The following is a 17,826-nucleotide window of genomic DNA, read 5'->3' on the forward strand; positions in this document are numbered from 1 at the left end:
TCTTTCCTATGGTGCTATTCATCCCAGTCGTACAAGGGTAAGTTTGAAGAGTTGGGTGAATTGTTGTTCCTATCTCAATCGCATGTGTTAAAAAGTTGCATTCATATGCACAGAGAAACAAATACTGAGAAACACAATATAGCACAAAACACAAGAGCCGAACTTGTCAGCCAAAGCCAGTTGCATATAGTGAATTAGGCTTGTGACAAAGTAAAATGGGGAACACATACACTACTTGCCATTTTTCATACAATGAAAGACAGTGACAGATGTATAAGAAATTTTGTCACATGTTTACAAAAGAGGAGCTGTGAATAAGAAATTTATTTATAACTAAAAGAAACCTTTGCTGACAGTTTCAAGCAGCTTTACAAACACTGCCAAAATTGTATTGTGAACTATGAAAATTACTTACAAGTCAAATAAAGGTCATTTGTTTGTAGCTTTTGAAGTTTATCAAAAATTTTGGTTGCACCCTGTAGAAAGCGTTTGAAATGAGATGGGTGGGTGGGGATAATAGGATTGTTACTGATTCCTAACAATATGGAGAATGACCTAAACAGTAAAACAATATGATTTAACATGCTATCAATTACAAAGCCATTATAGATGGAGCTCAAGTCTGGATTCCTCCACCACTTTGCTTTAATACATAAGAAGACACCTAAACTATTTTGATACGCTTTTTCCATTATTGCGCACTTCCTTTTCAAGATGCACTTCCTTTTCAAGATGGAGTGCAGCCTGTTATGATAATTTTCTATCCAGGGCTATCGCCATAATGATTAGATAATGGATCAAAGTGTACAATCAATGTGAATAAATTGTACAGGGTGTATACATGGACAAGGAAAAAAAATTCCCGGATTTCCCCGTTAAAAATTCGCTTTCTCCTGGGGAAAATACACTTTTCCTGTGTTAAGTGACAGTATACTTTTCTTCAGCACTTTAAAACTCATCAATCCTTTCAATGTTTATGGTTTTATATACCGACGTAGAATTTCCCGGCACTTTAGAAAATGAAACTCAGGGGGAGAAACACGTTTTGAAAGACCTTTGATGTGCAGCAACATGTGTGCTGCATATTTTTGTATTACGAAGGTATAAATCTGAATTCCAGCAAAAACTGCAAGTCACTTTCCGAAGCATTGAAATCGAGATTGCGATGCGATTTTGTAAGCCAGACACATCTCATGTCACGTGATCTCGCAAACTGATGACAGCATAAGAAACGTGAAGCAGTCAGTCAATAGCAAGATCACTCTTAAGTAGCGCGAACACACAAGTAAGGAAAGTTAATGGTTTACATTAATATACGTAGCATTCACATAAGAAGATTAATAAGCTGGAAGAGAAGCTAAGCTTCCGCATATATGTTGATCTTGTTTGTGCATGTTACACTTTACGATACATCACACAAATGTACCAGTAAATTTTTAATAATGATGTAAATGTCTGATCTTCTGGGCTCGAAATTCTTCTAAATGGTCGTCCTCAATGAGTTGATTTTTAAAGGAGAGTCAAACGCTTTGTGATTTAAAAAATTCATCTGGCGTAAATGGACATTTACTCTGAATGTAACGCTTTTCAAACCACCAGTCACAACATTTTCCCGCGACCTGTTAGAAATAGGTTTGTTTCAGCAGTTACCAGAGAGCGCCAGATAACGGGCATCACCACGCTAGCCAACAGTGTGAAATTAAACACTTTGTTTCAAATAAACTGACTGCCTCAGTGGAAAAGATTTAATAAAAGCCAAATCTCTGTAGCAAACTGACAAAAATAACTTCATTATTCCGCAAGGCGATTAATGCTTGACTGTCAGAAAGGTGGGCATAAAATCTGAAACTAACAACATATTTTAGCCTTCCGTAATTATGCGAACATATTTTAATTCATTTGCTAGCTCCTGGCCAAAAAAATCTGTCTTGTTTTCATTTAACATGAGAGCAAGAAGCAAGGAGGAAACAAAAAAATCACTAAACGTAAACACAGGTCACGTGGAGATGACCCTCCTCCCCACCACAACTCAGACTGCTCTGTGCATCAGACACGGATTTACGATATTTCCAAACCGGGACAATACTGGATAGTGGCAGCCAGCCACATTTCTGTAAACAGAAGCCACTGCGCATACCCAACAGTCTGCCCGCAACTGCTCAAACGAATCTAATTTAAACAGTTGTCATGCCATGCTCATCGGAGACAATTTGTTGTTATGAAGCATTGCATAGTCTTTCTAAAGCCTTTGACACACTTTGCTGTTGGCAGACGCTCGTCTGAGTACTGTGTTTTGTTGTTGTATATGGCGCATTTCCTTTGCAAGTTAAATTTCATTTCCGTTTTCTTTATTTCTCTCATTCATGTTTTGTTGTTGCAGAATTATTCTGCAGTAGCCGGCTACAGTAATATCCTTTGTTAGAGTATCGGTTCTTACCTGACAAAATCACAAAAATTTAACTGAAAACTACAATAATGAAAAATTCCTGGAATTCTAAACAATTCCCGGGTTTTTTCCGGATCTCCCGGTTGTACCGGGTCGTATACACCCTGTTGTATAAACTGCCTCTCAAAACACGTCACATTGCCTAAATCCTTTTAGCAGCTTATTTTTCACAAAGTTCTTGACCATATATAATAGAGGTAAATTTACATATTAGTTCATTATGTTCCGATTCATACAAAATAGTACTCTTATATAACAGCAGAGTGCATTTACCTGATACAAGGAAAGTGAATGAGGCTTATAAGTATGATCAAACAATATTGTTGCTTATAAGTACAATTTAGATGCTGAGGTTTCGAATTTCCGATAACATCTGGGAGACCAAAATGGAAATATCACCATCACACAATGATTAGAAGCAGAACAAAAATATTAAAAAAATATATATGTATAACGTGGCACAAGTGAAATATCATTTACAACACCTTTTCCTTCACAATTAACACTCTTATGTACATAAACAATATGCTGGACCCTTCATCAGTTCTAAAATTTTGTTTATCTAACAATGGAAAATGCAGGATAGAATGGAACAATATTATGAGAAGGAAAGTTGCTACTCACCATATAGCGGATATGCGAAGTCGCAGATAGCACAACAATAAGACTCTCACAATTAAAGCTTTTGGCCATTGGCCTTTGTCAACAATAGACACACACACAAACTCAGCTCACATACACAACTGCAGTCTCAGGCAACTGGGCAGTGTGGTTTCAGTTGCCAGAGACTGCAGTCGTGTGTGTGTGTGTGTGTGTGTGTGTGTGTGTGTGTGTGTGTGGGCGCGCGCGCATGTGTGTGTTACTGTTGACGAAGGCCAATGGCCGAAAGCTTTAATTGTGAGAGTCTTTTTGCTGTGCCTATCTGCGACTCAGCATCTCCACTATATGGTGAGTAGAACTTTCCTTCTCACAATATTGCTACAGTCTTGTTTGAAACAACTAGCCATTCAAAGTACTTACATTCTTTTTCTAAAGATTTTGTTGAGTACTAGTTCTCATACATGAATCCCAAACATTGGTTGGAAATCTATGTATACTCCATGATTTGTGTTTGGGGCATAACGCTTGCAAATTTTTTACTCTTCATGCAGCCGAGAACAGGTGGTTGCAAATTGTGTTTTGTAAAGCCTAACAGTAGAATAACATTTTTCAAAAGGAATTAATTTCTTTTATATCAATTATTCCACTTTGGCCAAGAAAGTAATAAAACCGAGGCATTTGACGAGCTCTGTTGCAGATTTGATGTCATAATTAAAACTGGAAGGCACAGTAACATTTGTGTGACATTACAAGCAGCCAGCTCATGAAACATGAGCTGGTGGAGGATGTGTTAACTGCCAGTGCAGCAGTGGCACCGGGCTAGCTCTGGGTAAGAAGTGATTTAATAAATGAGAGAAATTGTAAATAATGTTGTTTTAATCGATCAGACTAAAATGTTGTAAGGGTGTTTAACGGCACAAGCGCCAATAAAAACACCATTTTCTGGTGGGGTAGATAACACTGCTGCATAACATGAAGTAATTCCTCGGAAAAATCTTGATTTATTTATGTTGCATTTTAAGTAATCATCATCCGATAACTGTGGTCAAAATTAATACAAAGGCAAAATCAGATAAGCTTATATATAAACAGTACAAGTCAATGTAACATCAGGATAGAAAGTAAACAGTGAGTGTACGTACTTACAATATGCTTAGAAAAGTTCCTACACATGAGCAATTCAAGAAGAATGTACACTCTCATGTGCAATTGCCATTAAGCATATTTCCAAAAGATGCTACTTTGAGACGTTGCATGCCAGACCTGAAGCAGCATACACAAGAATCACACTATTTCACCTTGATACCTGATGGCGTCTGACACTACGATGAAGTAGTATGCGTCTCGTGTATGCTGCCTCTGGTCTCAAAGTAGCATCTTTTTGAAATGCACATAATGGTAATTGCATATGGAAACTTTTCTCAAACCACTCAACTGTATGAGCTTTTCTAAGAATGTTACAAGTACTTACACTCAATGTGTTCTTTCATTCCTGATGTTACATTAGTCTAGTAATATTTATGTACAAGGTTTTCTAATTTTGCCTTTGTGTTAATTTTGGCCACACGTATCTGATGATGATTACACAAAACATGTCATAAATAAAGTATTTAGTGATCTAAATGTTTCCAAGGAATTACTTCATGCCACGTCTGGATGATCACAGACCTTAAAAACGGAAGGCTTTATGAGTCAAATGTGAAAAACATTGCTGCATGTAATGATAATTTTAATATTAGTATGAATGAGGTTGCAAAAATTAAGTTTAAGTCTAATTTAGAGGGAATGGTACAGACGTGAGCAAATCAAAATCCAGAATGCGACTTTGATTGCAGATTCTTCCACGTTTGAAGCAATGTTGTTATCAAAATACTGGGGCCAAATAAAACAAAATTTATAGCAAACAAATTTCTAAATTGATCAAACTTCAACAGGGAAAAAGGCAGCATGCAGGAGTTCTGCAAGTTTGAACGGAATAAGATGGTGCATCTAGAAAGGCTACTGTGTGTACTAACTCAAATTGCAACTCGAAAGAGAAGACTACCAGAGAGTTAACATTGCCTCACCGAGCAAACAGAAGCATTTTTAGATTTCACCAATAAAATCGACATTGTTTTGTGTCACAGACCAAGTGGGGCAAAGAAAAGGCAAAATCATAAAAGTAACAGAAATTGAAGGACAAATAAGCAAGAAAATGTAAATGTTTCATATGATGATGATGATGATGACAGTGAAACTGGCAGCATAATGTCAACATCCTAGGAAACTGAGATTTGCCTCAAAAAGGGTTAGCGGTGAGAATGGCATTGGTAAAACATGGAATAGGAATACACTTAATAATAATAAAGAATCATCATGCATAACAATAACAACAGGGAATAGGGAGTGTTTATTATGGAAGAAATACTATGCAATGAAGAGCTGTGGGGAGGCCAGAGTCAGTGAAAAAGAAAATTTGTGAGGGAGCAATGTAGGAGTAAGAAGAGTCAGCAGGTGAATGTAGTTAATGAATGTGGTAGACTGAATTCTTTGGGAAGATGGATGGGATGATGCAAGTGTGATTGTGAATGAGATGGGAAATGCTGCAATGGGCACCTGCGAGGCATCAGAGGCAGATCCTGTGATACTGCCTGTAACATGAAACAGAATATTCACGTTACAGGATTAGAGTATTACTGGCAACAGAGGTGACAATGGAGGAATTTTAGATGTACAAAATGGTTCTCAGGGTGATAATACTGAGTTGCCATACAATAGTAATGTGGGTGTAACTAAGATGGATGTGTGCAACCAGTGAAATATCTTGTTGTGAAGAAGATAAAGTACAGAACATTAATATAAATAAATGCAGAATCTTATATTGTCAATGTGAATAATGTTGATTTTTTTGAGAGAAGAAGTAGCAGTGGATGCCAATCTAAATGTTGTGGGGAACAACTTGGATAACACCATAATGAGTATAAAGATTCTGAGGTTGACATTATGGTTGCTCATGATGTTTGGCTGAATGAAGAATTGAAAAATTTTGTATTCATGAATATGGAATGTCATACAGTGTTGGATGAACTGATGAGCAGTGAGTCAATGGAGAAGGATGGTGTGACTTCAATTTGTGAATGACTGGGTGTCATCTGCTAAGATAAAGCAGATGTTAGTCCATCAGGTATCTGTTAAGATGAAGTTTAATGTAGCAAGGCGTTTGGAGGCAATGACTGGTGGTGTGAATATGGAACCAGCATTCATTGAAATATGTAGTGGAGATGATGAGATAGAGCTACTTAGGAAATATGTATGTATGGTGGAGAGGGATGTATGTTACAGCATAGAGAAGGATCTGTTAGAGGAAATGTTATTAGATAAACCTTGCTTATAGAATGTGCAGCCAGGCTTACAAGTAAACACTTGGGATAAGAAATACAAAGCTTTAGTCAAGATAGGCAGTAGTGTTAGGGAGTTAGTGGAGTCATTTGTAAACAAAATTAAAGATGCCAAATTGGAGGAATTTCCTGACTGTGTGGCAAACTAACAAAAATGGTCACTGGAGATCACAGTAAATGAGTAAAGGAGGACAGGATGTTGGAGACTGACATTAACAGTATTGGCTGTTTGCTTATTAATGGGTTCGGTACTAGCTACAAAGACAATTGCCTGTTTATTAATGGATTGTCTTCTAAACATGATTCTTGACTATGATTTCCTCAGCAATTATTCAGGTAACACACAGTATAACCCCGCTTTTACATTTCTGGAATTAACATTTTACCACCGTTTATGAGGGTTTTTTTATCATTCCCGTCAAATTTCCTGTGTCCACAATGTTAATTTGCACCCTATTTTGCGTCAACATGTTTATAATTTTTCCCCAATTTATGCACTACGAAAAAGTGTTCGTGGAGATAAAAATGATGCTGGCATGATGTTGGCTGTCCAGTAGTGTTTATAAATAATACACGGTTAAGTTTCTTTCGCCAGAGAGCTATGCTCAGTGGATCTGAACCGGTAAACATGTAACAGTTGGAACAATTCGTGCTGTATCTCCTGTCACTGCCAAGCTCTACTTGGCACCGTGGCTGATGGAAGTAACTAGATTCGTTTGAATAAATATATTATGACCGATCACAATAACCATTTCCAAATTGTCTCTAATCCGCAACTTCATTTTCAAGATTGTTGTGATTGTTGTATCACCTTTGTCAAAATATATTTAGCATGTGATGGCCTTTGGCTGCTTGTAGCCTAGTTGACACCATCATTCACTTTTGCATTGGTCAAATGTTTTTACTTTTTAATATAAACACAGCGCTGGTTATGTAATTTTATCATGCTGAGCAAAACTTGTTTCGAGCATTTATTCTCATTGTCAAGTGCAGTATCTAATCTACGTACTTTCTTTTTTTTGGGGGGGGTGGGGGGGGGGTGGGAGGGGGGAGGGTGATGTTACAGAAACAATGTGAGTGGTAGTTTGCATGTGTGGTTTTCTACATAACTGAGGAGGCACAGTACCTGATAACCTCAAAAAGACAACTGCAGGAGAGACACAGAACACCACATGCAAACACAACACAAAATACTTATCTACATATTTGCACTTGACAATGAGAAAAAAATTCTCAAAACGTGCCATGCTAAGCATGAAAAAATACATAACTTGCGCAGTATTTCATTATTTAAATAACAAATGACAGCTACAGGTTTTCAAAAACAACGATTTCCTTGACAGTTATCAGTTCCAATTACATCAGTGGTTTTTATTAGGTAATAAACAAATCCCTGACAAGTCTTTCGATGCCTGTTATGTACATATAGCACACACAAAGTGCGAAAATACAAGGGGGTGTCCCATACATAAATTTCGCAGCTTAAAATGTCATTTCCCACATTTAACATTTTCCCACATTTTACACCAATTTTTGAAGCCCCTTGAAAAGTGTAAAAGTGGGGTTTCACTGTAAATTCTAAGAACTTTAACGAAGATTTTGACATGAGTGGCAACAGAAACGGTCAGATTTGACACCTGTCAATATAAATGGAATCAGTTTCAATTCAGAATCCAAGTAATTATGTTGCCATTAAGTAGTCTTGTTTCTCTTATTGTTGTTCATAGTCATACGTGTAATTTTAGTGTTGATGTAAGTAACGTTTTCTCTTTTATTGGTATTCATTTTCAAGTGTTTGTAATTGTGCAAGTCCAGTTTTGTTTTGGAAGGGGATTACTATGTGTATGTATTTTGGCTACAGTGTTGGATGCAATGTCAGAGATTGTATTTATGTAATGTTTTGATTTTCTTTCAAGGGGAAATTTACTCATTTGTGTGTCTTGATGCGTTGCCATTTAATGGAAAGCAGTGTTGACAGATATGAGACATCAGATTGAATTTCATGTTTATTCAGATAAAAATTTCATGTGTGGCAACAGGTTGTTGGTCATATTAATTTTGGTGGGAAACTGTTTGTAGGCCAAGAATTGTGGGAAGCTGAAAATCAGCAACATGACTGAATATGGTGTATGGAAGTGGAGTAACATAAAAATTAGAAAAACAAAGTGTATGTTTCTTTATGTTTCATTTTTCTTAGGTGGATAAAAATGACTGTTGTTACTGGATCTGTTTATTTATGGGGTTTCTTAATGTCTGTGCTGAATAAGATATTTTGAATGAAAATTGTGGGAAATATTCGGATATTCATTTCTGAGTCAGTGGTATGTTCAGTGTACTATATCACTTGGGTAACTGAGACTCATACAAGCAACGTCACATTTGTTTGTGAGCTTTAATTAAGCCTAACTAGTCTGGAATATGCTGTGGAAACTAATCAGCCAGATGTGGTTTTGAGTAGCCTATTCCTTTAGGAAGCCGGAATCATCAGTAAGGGTAGTAAGGCAGGGCATGACAACTGCTAACTGAAGGCTTGTCAAAAGGAGAGGAGGCAGCACTGCTGGTCACACACACAATTGCAACAGAGGACACAAAAGCCTGGCTACAATCATCTGATGTCAGCTGCAGTCAATTCACAGAGGGCAAGTTGGTGGAGGTGGCATTAACTGACAGTACAGTGGCTGTGCAGTTGCCAGACCCAAGAAAGGAAAGTGATCAGTGAACATGCAGATTTCCCCAGAGGGTCCATATAGGCATGGGTGAGGCAATTGTAGATGACATGATGGTGAGTTCAATGAACAAAGTATAAGATGGATATTGCATTTTCAGAGAAACTATGCTTCAGACTTTGCAAATGTGACATAATAAAACACTGGACTTTCTGTTACATAATAAAACCAAATATACCACAAAAATCACAGTGATGAGACAAGCTAATTGTGACTAAGTGTTACTGCACAATAAGTATGAATAAAGTTACAACTATCCGTAACAAGAATCAAACCACTGGAGTGATCACATCATATGGAGTATAAAATGAAAGCTGACATTGCAAATTCCACACATACATCAGATGATTTAATAAAAGTTAGATATGCAAATGTGCGACACCCATAAATACTCCAAAAGCTACACGTAATATGAAGGCAGCGAGAGTCACTTATTCCATCATCTAATCATCCCAGGTAATGACTACCTACCATTAGCCATCACATACATTTTAAATGATTATTTACATAAATTCCCAAATGCTCTAGAGGTGCAAATAATAAAACATATGCATGAAAGAACCTGTATCCAGAGGGCAGTAGGATAGATTAGATTAGTTTTTTGTTCCATAGATCCATGCTGAGGAGATCCTCGTGGATGTGGAACATGTAAACCTTTTTTTTTTTAGCTGAAATAATAATACTAATAGTATGAATATATACAATACGTCATTTGTTTCTATTAAAAAATTCGTCTATGAAGTAGGAGGAGTTGGCCGCTAGTAAGTCTATCAGGCTCCTTTTAAATTGATCTTCATTTGTAACTAAATTTTTTATGTTTGCTGGCAAATTATTGAAGATGAGGGTTCCTGAGTAGTGGACCCCTTTTTGAACTAAAGTAAGTGCTTTTAAGTCTTTGTGCAGATCATTTTTGTTCCTGGTATTGTATGTATGAACTGAGCTGTTTGCTAGAAAAAGAGGTATATTACACTCCTGGAAATGGAAAAAAGAACACATTGACACCGGTGTGTCAGACTCACCATACTTGCTCCGGACACTGCGAGAGGGCTGTACAAGCAATGATCACACGCACGGCACAGCGGACACACCAGGAACCGCGGTGTTGGCCGTCGAATGGCGCTAGCTGCGCAGCATTTGTGCACCGCCGCCGTCAGTGTCAGCCACTTTGCCGTGGCATACGGAGCTCCATTGCAGTCTTTAACACTGGTAGCATGCCGCGACAGCGTGGACGTGAACCGTATGTGCAGTTGACGGACTTTGAGCGAGGGCGTATAGTGGGCATGCGGGAGGCCGGGTAGACGTACCGCCGAATTGCTCAACACGTGGGGCGTGAGGTCTCCACAGTACATCGATGTTGTCGCCAGTGGTCGGCGGAAGGTGCACGTGCCCGTCGACCTGGGACCGGACCGCAGCGACGCACGGATGCACGCCAAGACCGTAGGATCCTACGCAGTGCCGTAGGGGACCGCACCGCCACTTCCCAGCAAATTAGGGACACTGTTGCTCCTGGGGTACCGGCGAGGACCATTCGGAACCGTCTCCATGAAGCTGGGCTACGGTCCCGCACACCGTTAGGCCGTCTTCCGCTCACGCCCCAACATCGTGCAGCCCGCCTCCAGTGGTGTCGCGACAGGCGTGAATGGAGGGACGAATGGAGACGTGTCATCTTCAGCGATGAGAGTCGCTTCTGCCTTGGTGCCAATGATGGTCGTATGCGTGTTTGGCGCCGTGCAGGTGAGCGCCACAATCAGGACTGCATACGACCGAGGCACACAGGGCCAACACCCGGCATCATGGTGTGGGGAGCAATCTCCTACACTGGCCGTACACCACTGGTGATCGTCGAGGGAACACTGAATAGTGCACGGTACATCCAAACCGTCATCGAACCCATCGTTCTACCATTCCTAGACCGGCAAGGGAACTTGCTGTTCCAACAGGACAATGCACGTCCGCATCTATCCCGTGCCACCCACCGTGCTCTAGAAGGTGTAAGTCAACTACCCTGGCCAGCAAGATCTCTGGATCTGTCCCCCATTGAGCATGTTTGGGACTGGATGAAGCGTCGTCTCACGCGGTCTGCACGTCCAGCACGAACGCTGGTCCAACTGAGGCGCCAGGTGGAAATGGCATGGCAAGCCGTTCCACAGGACTACATCCAGCATCTCTACGATCGTCTCCATGGGAGAATAGCAGCCTGCATTGCTGCGAAAGGTGGATATACACTGTACTAGTGCCGACATTGTGCATGCTCTGTTGCCTGTGTCTATGTGCCTGTGGTTCTGTCAGTGTGATCATGTGATGTATCTGACCCCAGGAATGTGTCAATAAAGTTTCCCCTTCCTGGGACAATGAATTCACGGTGTTCTTATTTCAATTTCCAGGAGTGTATTTAGGACAAATTTCATTAAGAAGTAAATATACTGAGAGGCAGTGGTTAGTATAACCAGTTCTTTGAAGAGGTTTCTACATGACGTCCGTGAATTTACTCCACAAATAATAAGTATTACACGCTTTTGGACTCTGAAAACTTTTGTTTGACTTGAAGAGTTACCCCTAAATATTATACCGTATGACATTATGGAATGAAAGTAGGCGAAGTATGCAAGCTTTTTCATTTTTATGTCGCCTATGTCTGCTAACACTCGAATTGCAAATACAGATTTGTTGAGGCATTTCTGCAGTTCTGAGTTGTGCTCCTCCCAACTGAATTTATTATCAAGTTGTAATCCCAGGAATTTAAGACTGTCAACCTCTTCTATCTGCTCTTCTTCATACTTTATGCATATGCTGGGTGGAAACCTCTTACAGGTTCTGAATTGCATGTAGTGAGTCTTTTCAAAGTTTAATGTCAATGAGTTGGCTTTAAACCATTTATTAATATCCATGAACATATCATTAGCAGATCTTTCTAGAACCACACTCGACATACTATTTATTGCAATACTTGTGTCATCTGCAAACAAAACGAATTCTGCTTCTGGCAGTGTAACTGATGAGAGATCATTAATGTACACAAGAAAAAGCAATGGCCCTAAGATGGATCCTTGTGGGACACCACATGTAATTTCTTCCCATTCTGATGATGACTGATGACTTAATTCACTAGTCCCTTGTACTGACACCCTTTGTTTCGTGTTAGCTAGGTATGACTTGAACCATTTTGCAGCACTGCCCGTGACACCATAGAATTCTAATTTATTTAAAAGGATATTGTGGTTCACACAATCAAATGCCTTTGACAAATCACAGAAAATACCTGCTGCTTGTAATTTGTTATTTAATGAATTAAGTACATTTTCACTGTAGGTGTAAATAGCCTTCTCGATATCAGAACCCTTCAGAAATCCAAGCTGTGTTCTTGATAATATGTTGTTTGTGGTCAGATGGTTGAGAAGCTGCCTGTACATTACTTTTTCTAAAATTTTTGAGAATACTGGCAAAAGTGAAATCGGTCTGTAGTTTGATGGTATCTCTTTATCCCCTTTCTTGAATAGAGGCTTAACATCTGCATATTTTAGCCAGTCAGGAAATGTCCCAGTTATAAATGACTGGTTACACAAGTAACTTAGAATTGTACTAAACTCACAAGAACATGCCTTAATTAACTTTGTTGATATTTCATCGTAATGCCCTTGGATGCCCTTGGTCCAAGCTGGCCATTAATTATTTTGTAATTTTAACATAACTATTCCATACTGTAAAACGAGATGTTAATTTCATACCATAAAACCAAATGCTAATAGCTTACATACTACTGCATTGATTTTGTAATTAGAGGTCACAAAATGATCATAATTGCTGGATTATACTAACATTGTGAGTGTATGTGCCTTGGCCATTGTTCCAATTCATAGAGATTCAGTAGTGTGTGACATCACGGGACATATCTGAGGGAGGGCAGCAGCGGGCACATGGTCTTTGATATTCAGTGTCTCATCCACAGAAACTTTTGTGTTTTGCAAGCAGTATTGTCAGCAAGTGTGCTTGGCAACAGTAAAAATAGTATGGGTAGCAAAGCAACCATGCTTCTTTGTTTGGAAGCCAATAACTGGGCTTTGAATAATTTTGGCGAGCACATGCTAATACTCTAACTTTTAGTGGAGCTCACAATATTTTCTCATTGTTTTTGGTGGCCACGTTTGGGTGTCCATATAAACTTTATTTGTGGGATTTGAGGCAGGTGAGAACATTAACTATTTTGAGGCAGTTGATATTGAAACTTGGGTGTGATAGACTTGTTCAGTTGTTTTTGCAGGGATTAATTAGGATAACTAACTTAAGTTTTATGCCATGATCAATAGTGAGATAAAGAGCTGTCAAATATTGCTTGTTTCTTTTTAAATTTTATGATTAATGGGCTGATAACAGAACTTTGTACACGTATTTCATGTGTGTTGTTTCACATTGTCTGCTGCACTACATTAATAACTATTTATCTTTGTCAAGTTTTGCGCGTTTCTTTCAAATTTCGTGATTAATGGGCTGCTAAGAGAACTTTGTATGTATGTGTTTTTCTTTACGTTGCCTGTTGCACTACATTAATTATTATTTACCTTTCTTTCATCTGAATCTGCCATTCACAAATGTGTGAATTACTTGAATAAAAATTTATTGGTCTAATTATTTATAAATTATTTCACTAACCAGCCACTACATTGTAATGATCTAAGGGTCAGGCATTCAAACAAATGCGTGGGCTTTAAACTACTAGTGTATTACTGATCTCTATGACACTGAAGGGAGTAAAGCTACACTACTGGCCATTAAAATTGCTACACCAAGAAGAAATGAAGATGATAAACGGGTATTCATTGGACAAATATATTATACTAGAACCGACATGTGATTACATTTTCACGCAATTTGGGTGCATAGATCCTGAGAAATCAGTACCCAGAACAACCACCTCTGGCCAAAATAATGGCCTTCATACGCCTGGGCATTGAGTCAAGCAGAGCTTGGATGGCGTGTACAGGTACAGCTGCCCATGCAGCTTCAACACGATACCATAGTTCATCAAGAGTAGTGACTGGCATATTGTGACGAGCCAGTTGCTTGGCCACCATTGACCAGACGTTTTCAGTTGGTGAGAGATCTGGAGAATGTGCTGGCCAGGGCAGCAGTCGAACATTTTCTGTACCCAGAAAGGCCCCTATAGGACCTGCAACATGCGGTCGTGCATTATCCTGTTGAAATGTAGGGTTTCGCAGGGATCGAATGAAGGGTAGAGCCATGGGTCATAACACATTTGAAATGTAACGTCCATTGTTCAAAGTGCCGTCAATGCGAACAAGAGGTGACCGAGACGTGTAACCAATGGCACCCCATACCATCACACTGGGTGATACGCCAGTATGGCGATGATGAATACACGCTTCCAATGTGCGTTCACCGCAATGACACCAAACATGGATGCGACCATCATGCTGCTGTAACAGAACCTGGATTCATCCAAAAAATGACGTTTTGCCATTCATGCACCCAGGTTCATCGTTGAGTACACCATCGCAGGCGCTCCTAACTGTGATGCTGCGTCAAGGGTAACCGCAGCCATGGTCTCCGAGCTGATAGACCGTGCTACTGCAAATGTCGTCGAACTGTTCGTCCAGATGGTTGTTGTCTTGCAAACGTCCCGATGTGTCGACTCAGGGATCGAGATATGGCTGCACGATCCGTTACAGCCATGCGGATAAGATGCCCGTCATCCCGACTGCTAGCGATACGAGGTCGTTGGGATCCAGCACGGCGTTCCGTATTACCCTCCTGAACCCACCGATTCCATATTCTGCTAACAGTCATTGGATCTCGACCAACGCGAGCAGCAATGTCGCGATACGATAAACGGCAATCACGAAAGGTTACAATCCGACCCCTATCAAAGTTGGAAACGTAATAGTACGCATTTCTCCTCCTTACACGAGGCATCATAACAATGTTTCACCAGGCAATGCCGGTCAACTGCTGTTTGTGTATGAGAAATCGGTTGGAAACTTTCCTCATGTCAGCACGTTGTAGGTGTCGCCACTGGCACCAACCTCGTGTGAATGCTCTGAAAAGCTAATCATTTGCATATCACAGCATCTTCTTCCTGTCAGTTAAATTTCGCGTCTGTAGCTCGTCATCTTCATGGTGTAGCAATTTTAATGGCCAGTAGTGTAATAGTCGTGCATCGCCCATATCAAGGGCAGACTGTAAAACTGCCAGTGCAGTCATAAGATCTGAGAAGTATGAAAGTGTTTGTAGGTTTCATCTGCTCAAAATACACACACTAAAAAAATCATCTCGTTTCTCACAACCTTCACAGTGTCACCCCTCTCTTGATCATTATTAGGCCAGGAGGAAGTCTGCTGAAGATCATAACTTATGATTAATATCAATCCAAGAGGAGGAATGAAGGAAGCTTGTGATTTAATGCCTCATTAGTCTTAAGTTAACTTGAAATAAAACTCTCTCCTGGACAAAAATAGGGAACAATATTAGCTGTAGCCTTGTTGGATGGACCATGCTGATATTCATCTTAAATGATCTGTGAAAAGTCTGGGCTGGACAGTTGGACGAGGATGTGAAACCTAATGTTTTTACATTCAAATTCAATGTCTTAATGTGTATCATCTTGCTCATTCTTACAAAGAGAAAATAATTCAGTTTTATAACACATAAATAACGAAGTTCAAGAGTAAATCAAATAAATAAAAATAAAGCAAAATGCATTGCGTAAGACAGATACTGTAAAAGTTTCCTATGCCATGAGCAACAGAGGCCACACACAAAATAGAATTTAGCTATTGTAATTCTTAGTTTACAAAATTCTGCTCAAAAAGCTGAAGAATGAATAGATATGGCATAATGATGAAGCAGGTAGAGCGTCAGTCAATCATTGGCTGTACTTCCGATCAACAGGCAGTACAACTATATATCATAACAACACCTGACTCTGTTCTGTATATCCTCACAATGCTTGTGATTTCAATTCAAAACTATTCCCAGAATAATAAATCAATAATATAAAATAAACATACCATTTAATTGGCCATTTACCTCCCTGCGTTGCTGTGTAATATTCATGATCTCCTCCCAAAGCTCTTGATAGGCCAAAATCACTAATTTTTGCTTGATGTCTTGAAGCAAGAAGGATATTTCTTGCTGCTAAATCTCTATGGACAAATCGTTGTTCCTCCAGGTATTTCATACCTGTCAAAATGTTATAAAAATGAATTCTATAACACACAAAAATAAGCTGGCACAGCAAATTACAAATGTTATAAAAATAGATGCTAAAATGCACAAAAATAAGCTGGCATTGTAAATAAAAATGATATTAAACAAAACTTACGTAAGTACAAAAATGTTACAGTATTGAATGTTAAGAAGATGCAAACTAGAGTACTACTCACCACAAGCAATTTGGGAGGCCCATAATTTAAGCTCATAATTTGGATTAACTTTCTCAGGGAAATTCCGCAAAAATTCTAACATTGAACGTAACTTAACTAATTCCTGAACCTAAAAAATATGAACTGTGTTTAAGCACTGTAATTGAAATGAAAAAACACAAGATATGTTGGCTCTAATAATTACTGTAATGATTACAAACAAAATGATGCAGAAATTAAATAAAATAAAAAGAAAGAGTACAAAAAAATTCCATGCACTAAAACATAAATCAATAATAATTTCAATCCACAAAATGCAACAAGAATTTACCATCAGAAGTGGTGGCCCCATGGAGACTCCTATAAGTCTTACAACACAATGATGGTTTAGATTCATCATTACTCTCGCTTCACGCAAAAATTCATCACGATTTTTTTCCACATGCTCCTGATGTAAAGTCTTGATAGCAACTTTTTCCTAAAAAGATAACAACTAACCAATAAATCATTTCTTGCATGTAACAATATAATGTCGTAAAACATAATTTTGACAACTTGTAATATTAGGCAAAATACGTGCAGAAATCACATACTATTACGCCCTTGTCTCATAGTGTTAAACTAAAAGTAACCTTCAGCAGCCCAAGAAAACATAAAATTTGGAAAACAGTGACCTGCTACAAAATGAAACCTGCATCAACAAAAATATCACATTTGGGGCAAAGGAGTTACTTACTGCTGATACAATAAAATAGCAGATGAAACAACCTACACTACGAGCCAAGAGGCAGAAACAGCCTTAGGTTAACAAAGGGATTTTTGTTAGCATTTGTATCATATGAGTTGAGGAAATTAATGAAAACAGAAGTGTTGTATTGGTACAGAGATTCAGGATACGAGGTTATGAAAAAAATGGAAACCAGAGACACTGGAAATTCAAGATCTTACGAAAATACTTTAAAAGACAAAGTGACTGAAATAAGAAGAAAATCAATGGTGGTAGTTGTTGTAATTATCATTATCATTATTATTATCTTTCCTTTCTCAGACATTAAAACTGTACGGTATATGTTACATTGCATTTAGGAACTTTCGGGTTATTGAACATGTATCAATAATTACAGATTTCTGTAGTGGTATATATATGTTTGGATGTAGCTGTATTGCGTTGATGTACTGGTGGGTATTGTGTGGTATGACTCCTGTAGTTGATAGTATAATTGGTATAATGTCAACTTTATCCCGATGCTACATGTCCTTGACTTTCTCAGCCAGTTGGATGTATTTTTCAATTTTTTCTC

General features: G+C 38.7%; 1 protein-coding gene across 8 annotated transcripts in view; it reads right to left on the reverse strand.

The window, feature by feature from the left end:
- LOC126473063 (tyrosine-protein kinase Shark) overlaps positions 1-17,826 on the reverse strand; it is a 153,226-nt gene that overhangs the window by 42,197 nt on the left and 93,203 nt on the right. For all 8 annotated transcript variants that reach the window (XM_050099981.1, XM_050099980.1, XM_050099983.1 and 5 more), the window contains exons 12-14: positions 16,857-17,003; positions 16,547-16,655; positions 16,172-16,343 (exon numbers count right to left, since the gene is read on the reverse strand). In XM_050099981.1, the coding sequence (XP_049955938.1) occupies positions 16,172-16,343; positions 16,547-16,655; positions 16,857-17,003 (428 nt within the window). The remainder of the gene's footprint in view (positions 1-16,171; positions 16,344-16,546; positions 16,656-16,856; positions 17,004-17,826) is intronic.

Source organism: Schistocerca serialis, chromosome 1 (assembly GCF_023864345.2).
Source record: "Schistocerca serialis cubense isolate TAMUIC-IGC-003099 chromosome 1, iqSchSeri2.2, whole genome shotgun sequence".
Taxonomy (NCBI): Eukaryota; Metazoa; Arthropoda; class Insecta; order Orthoptera; family Acrididae; genus Schistocerca; species Schistocerca serialis.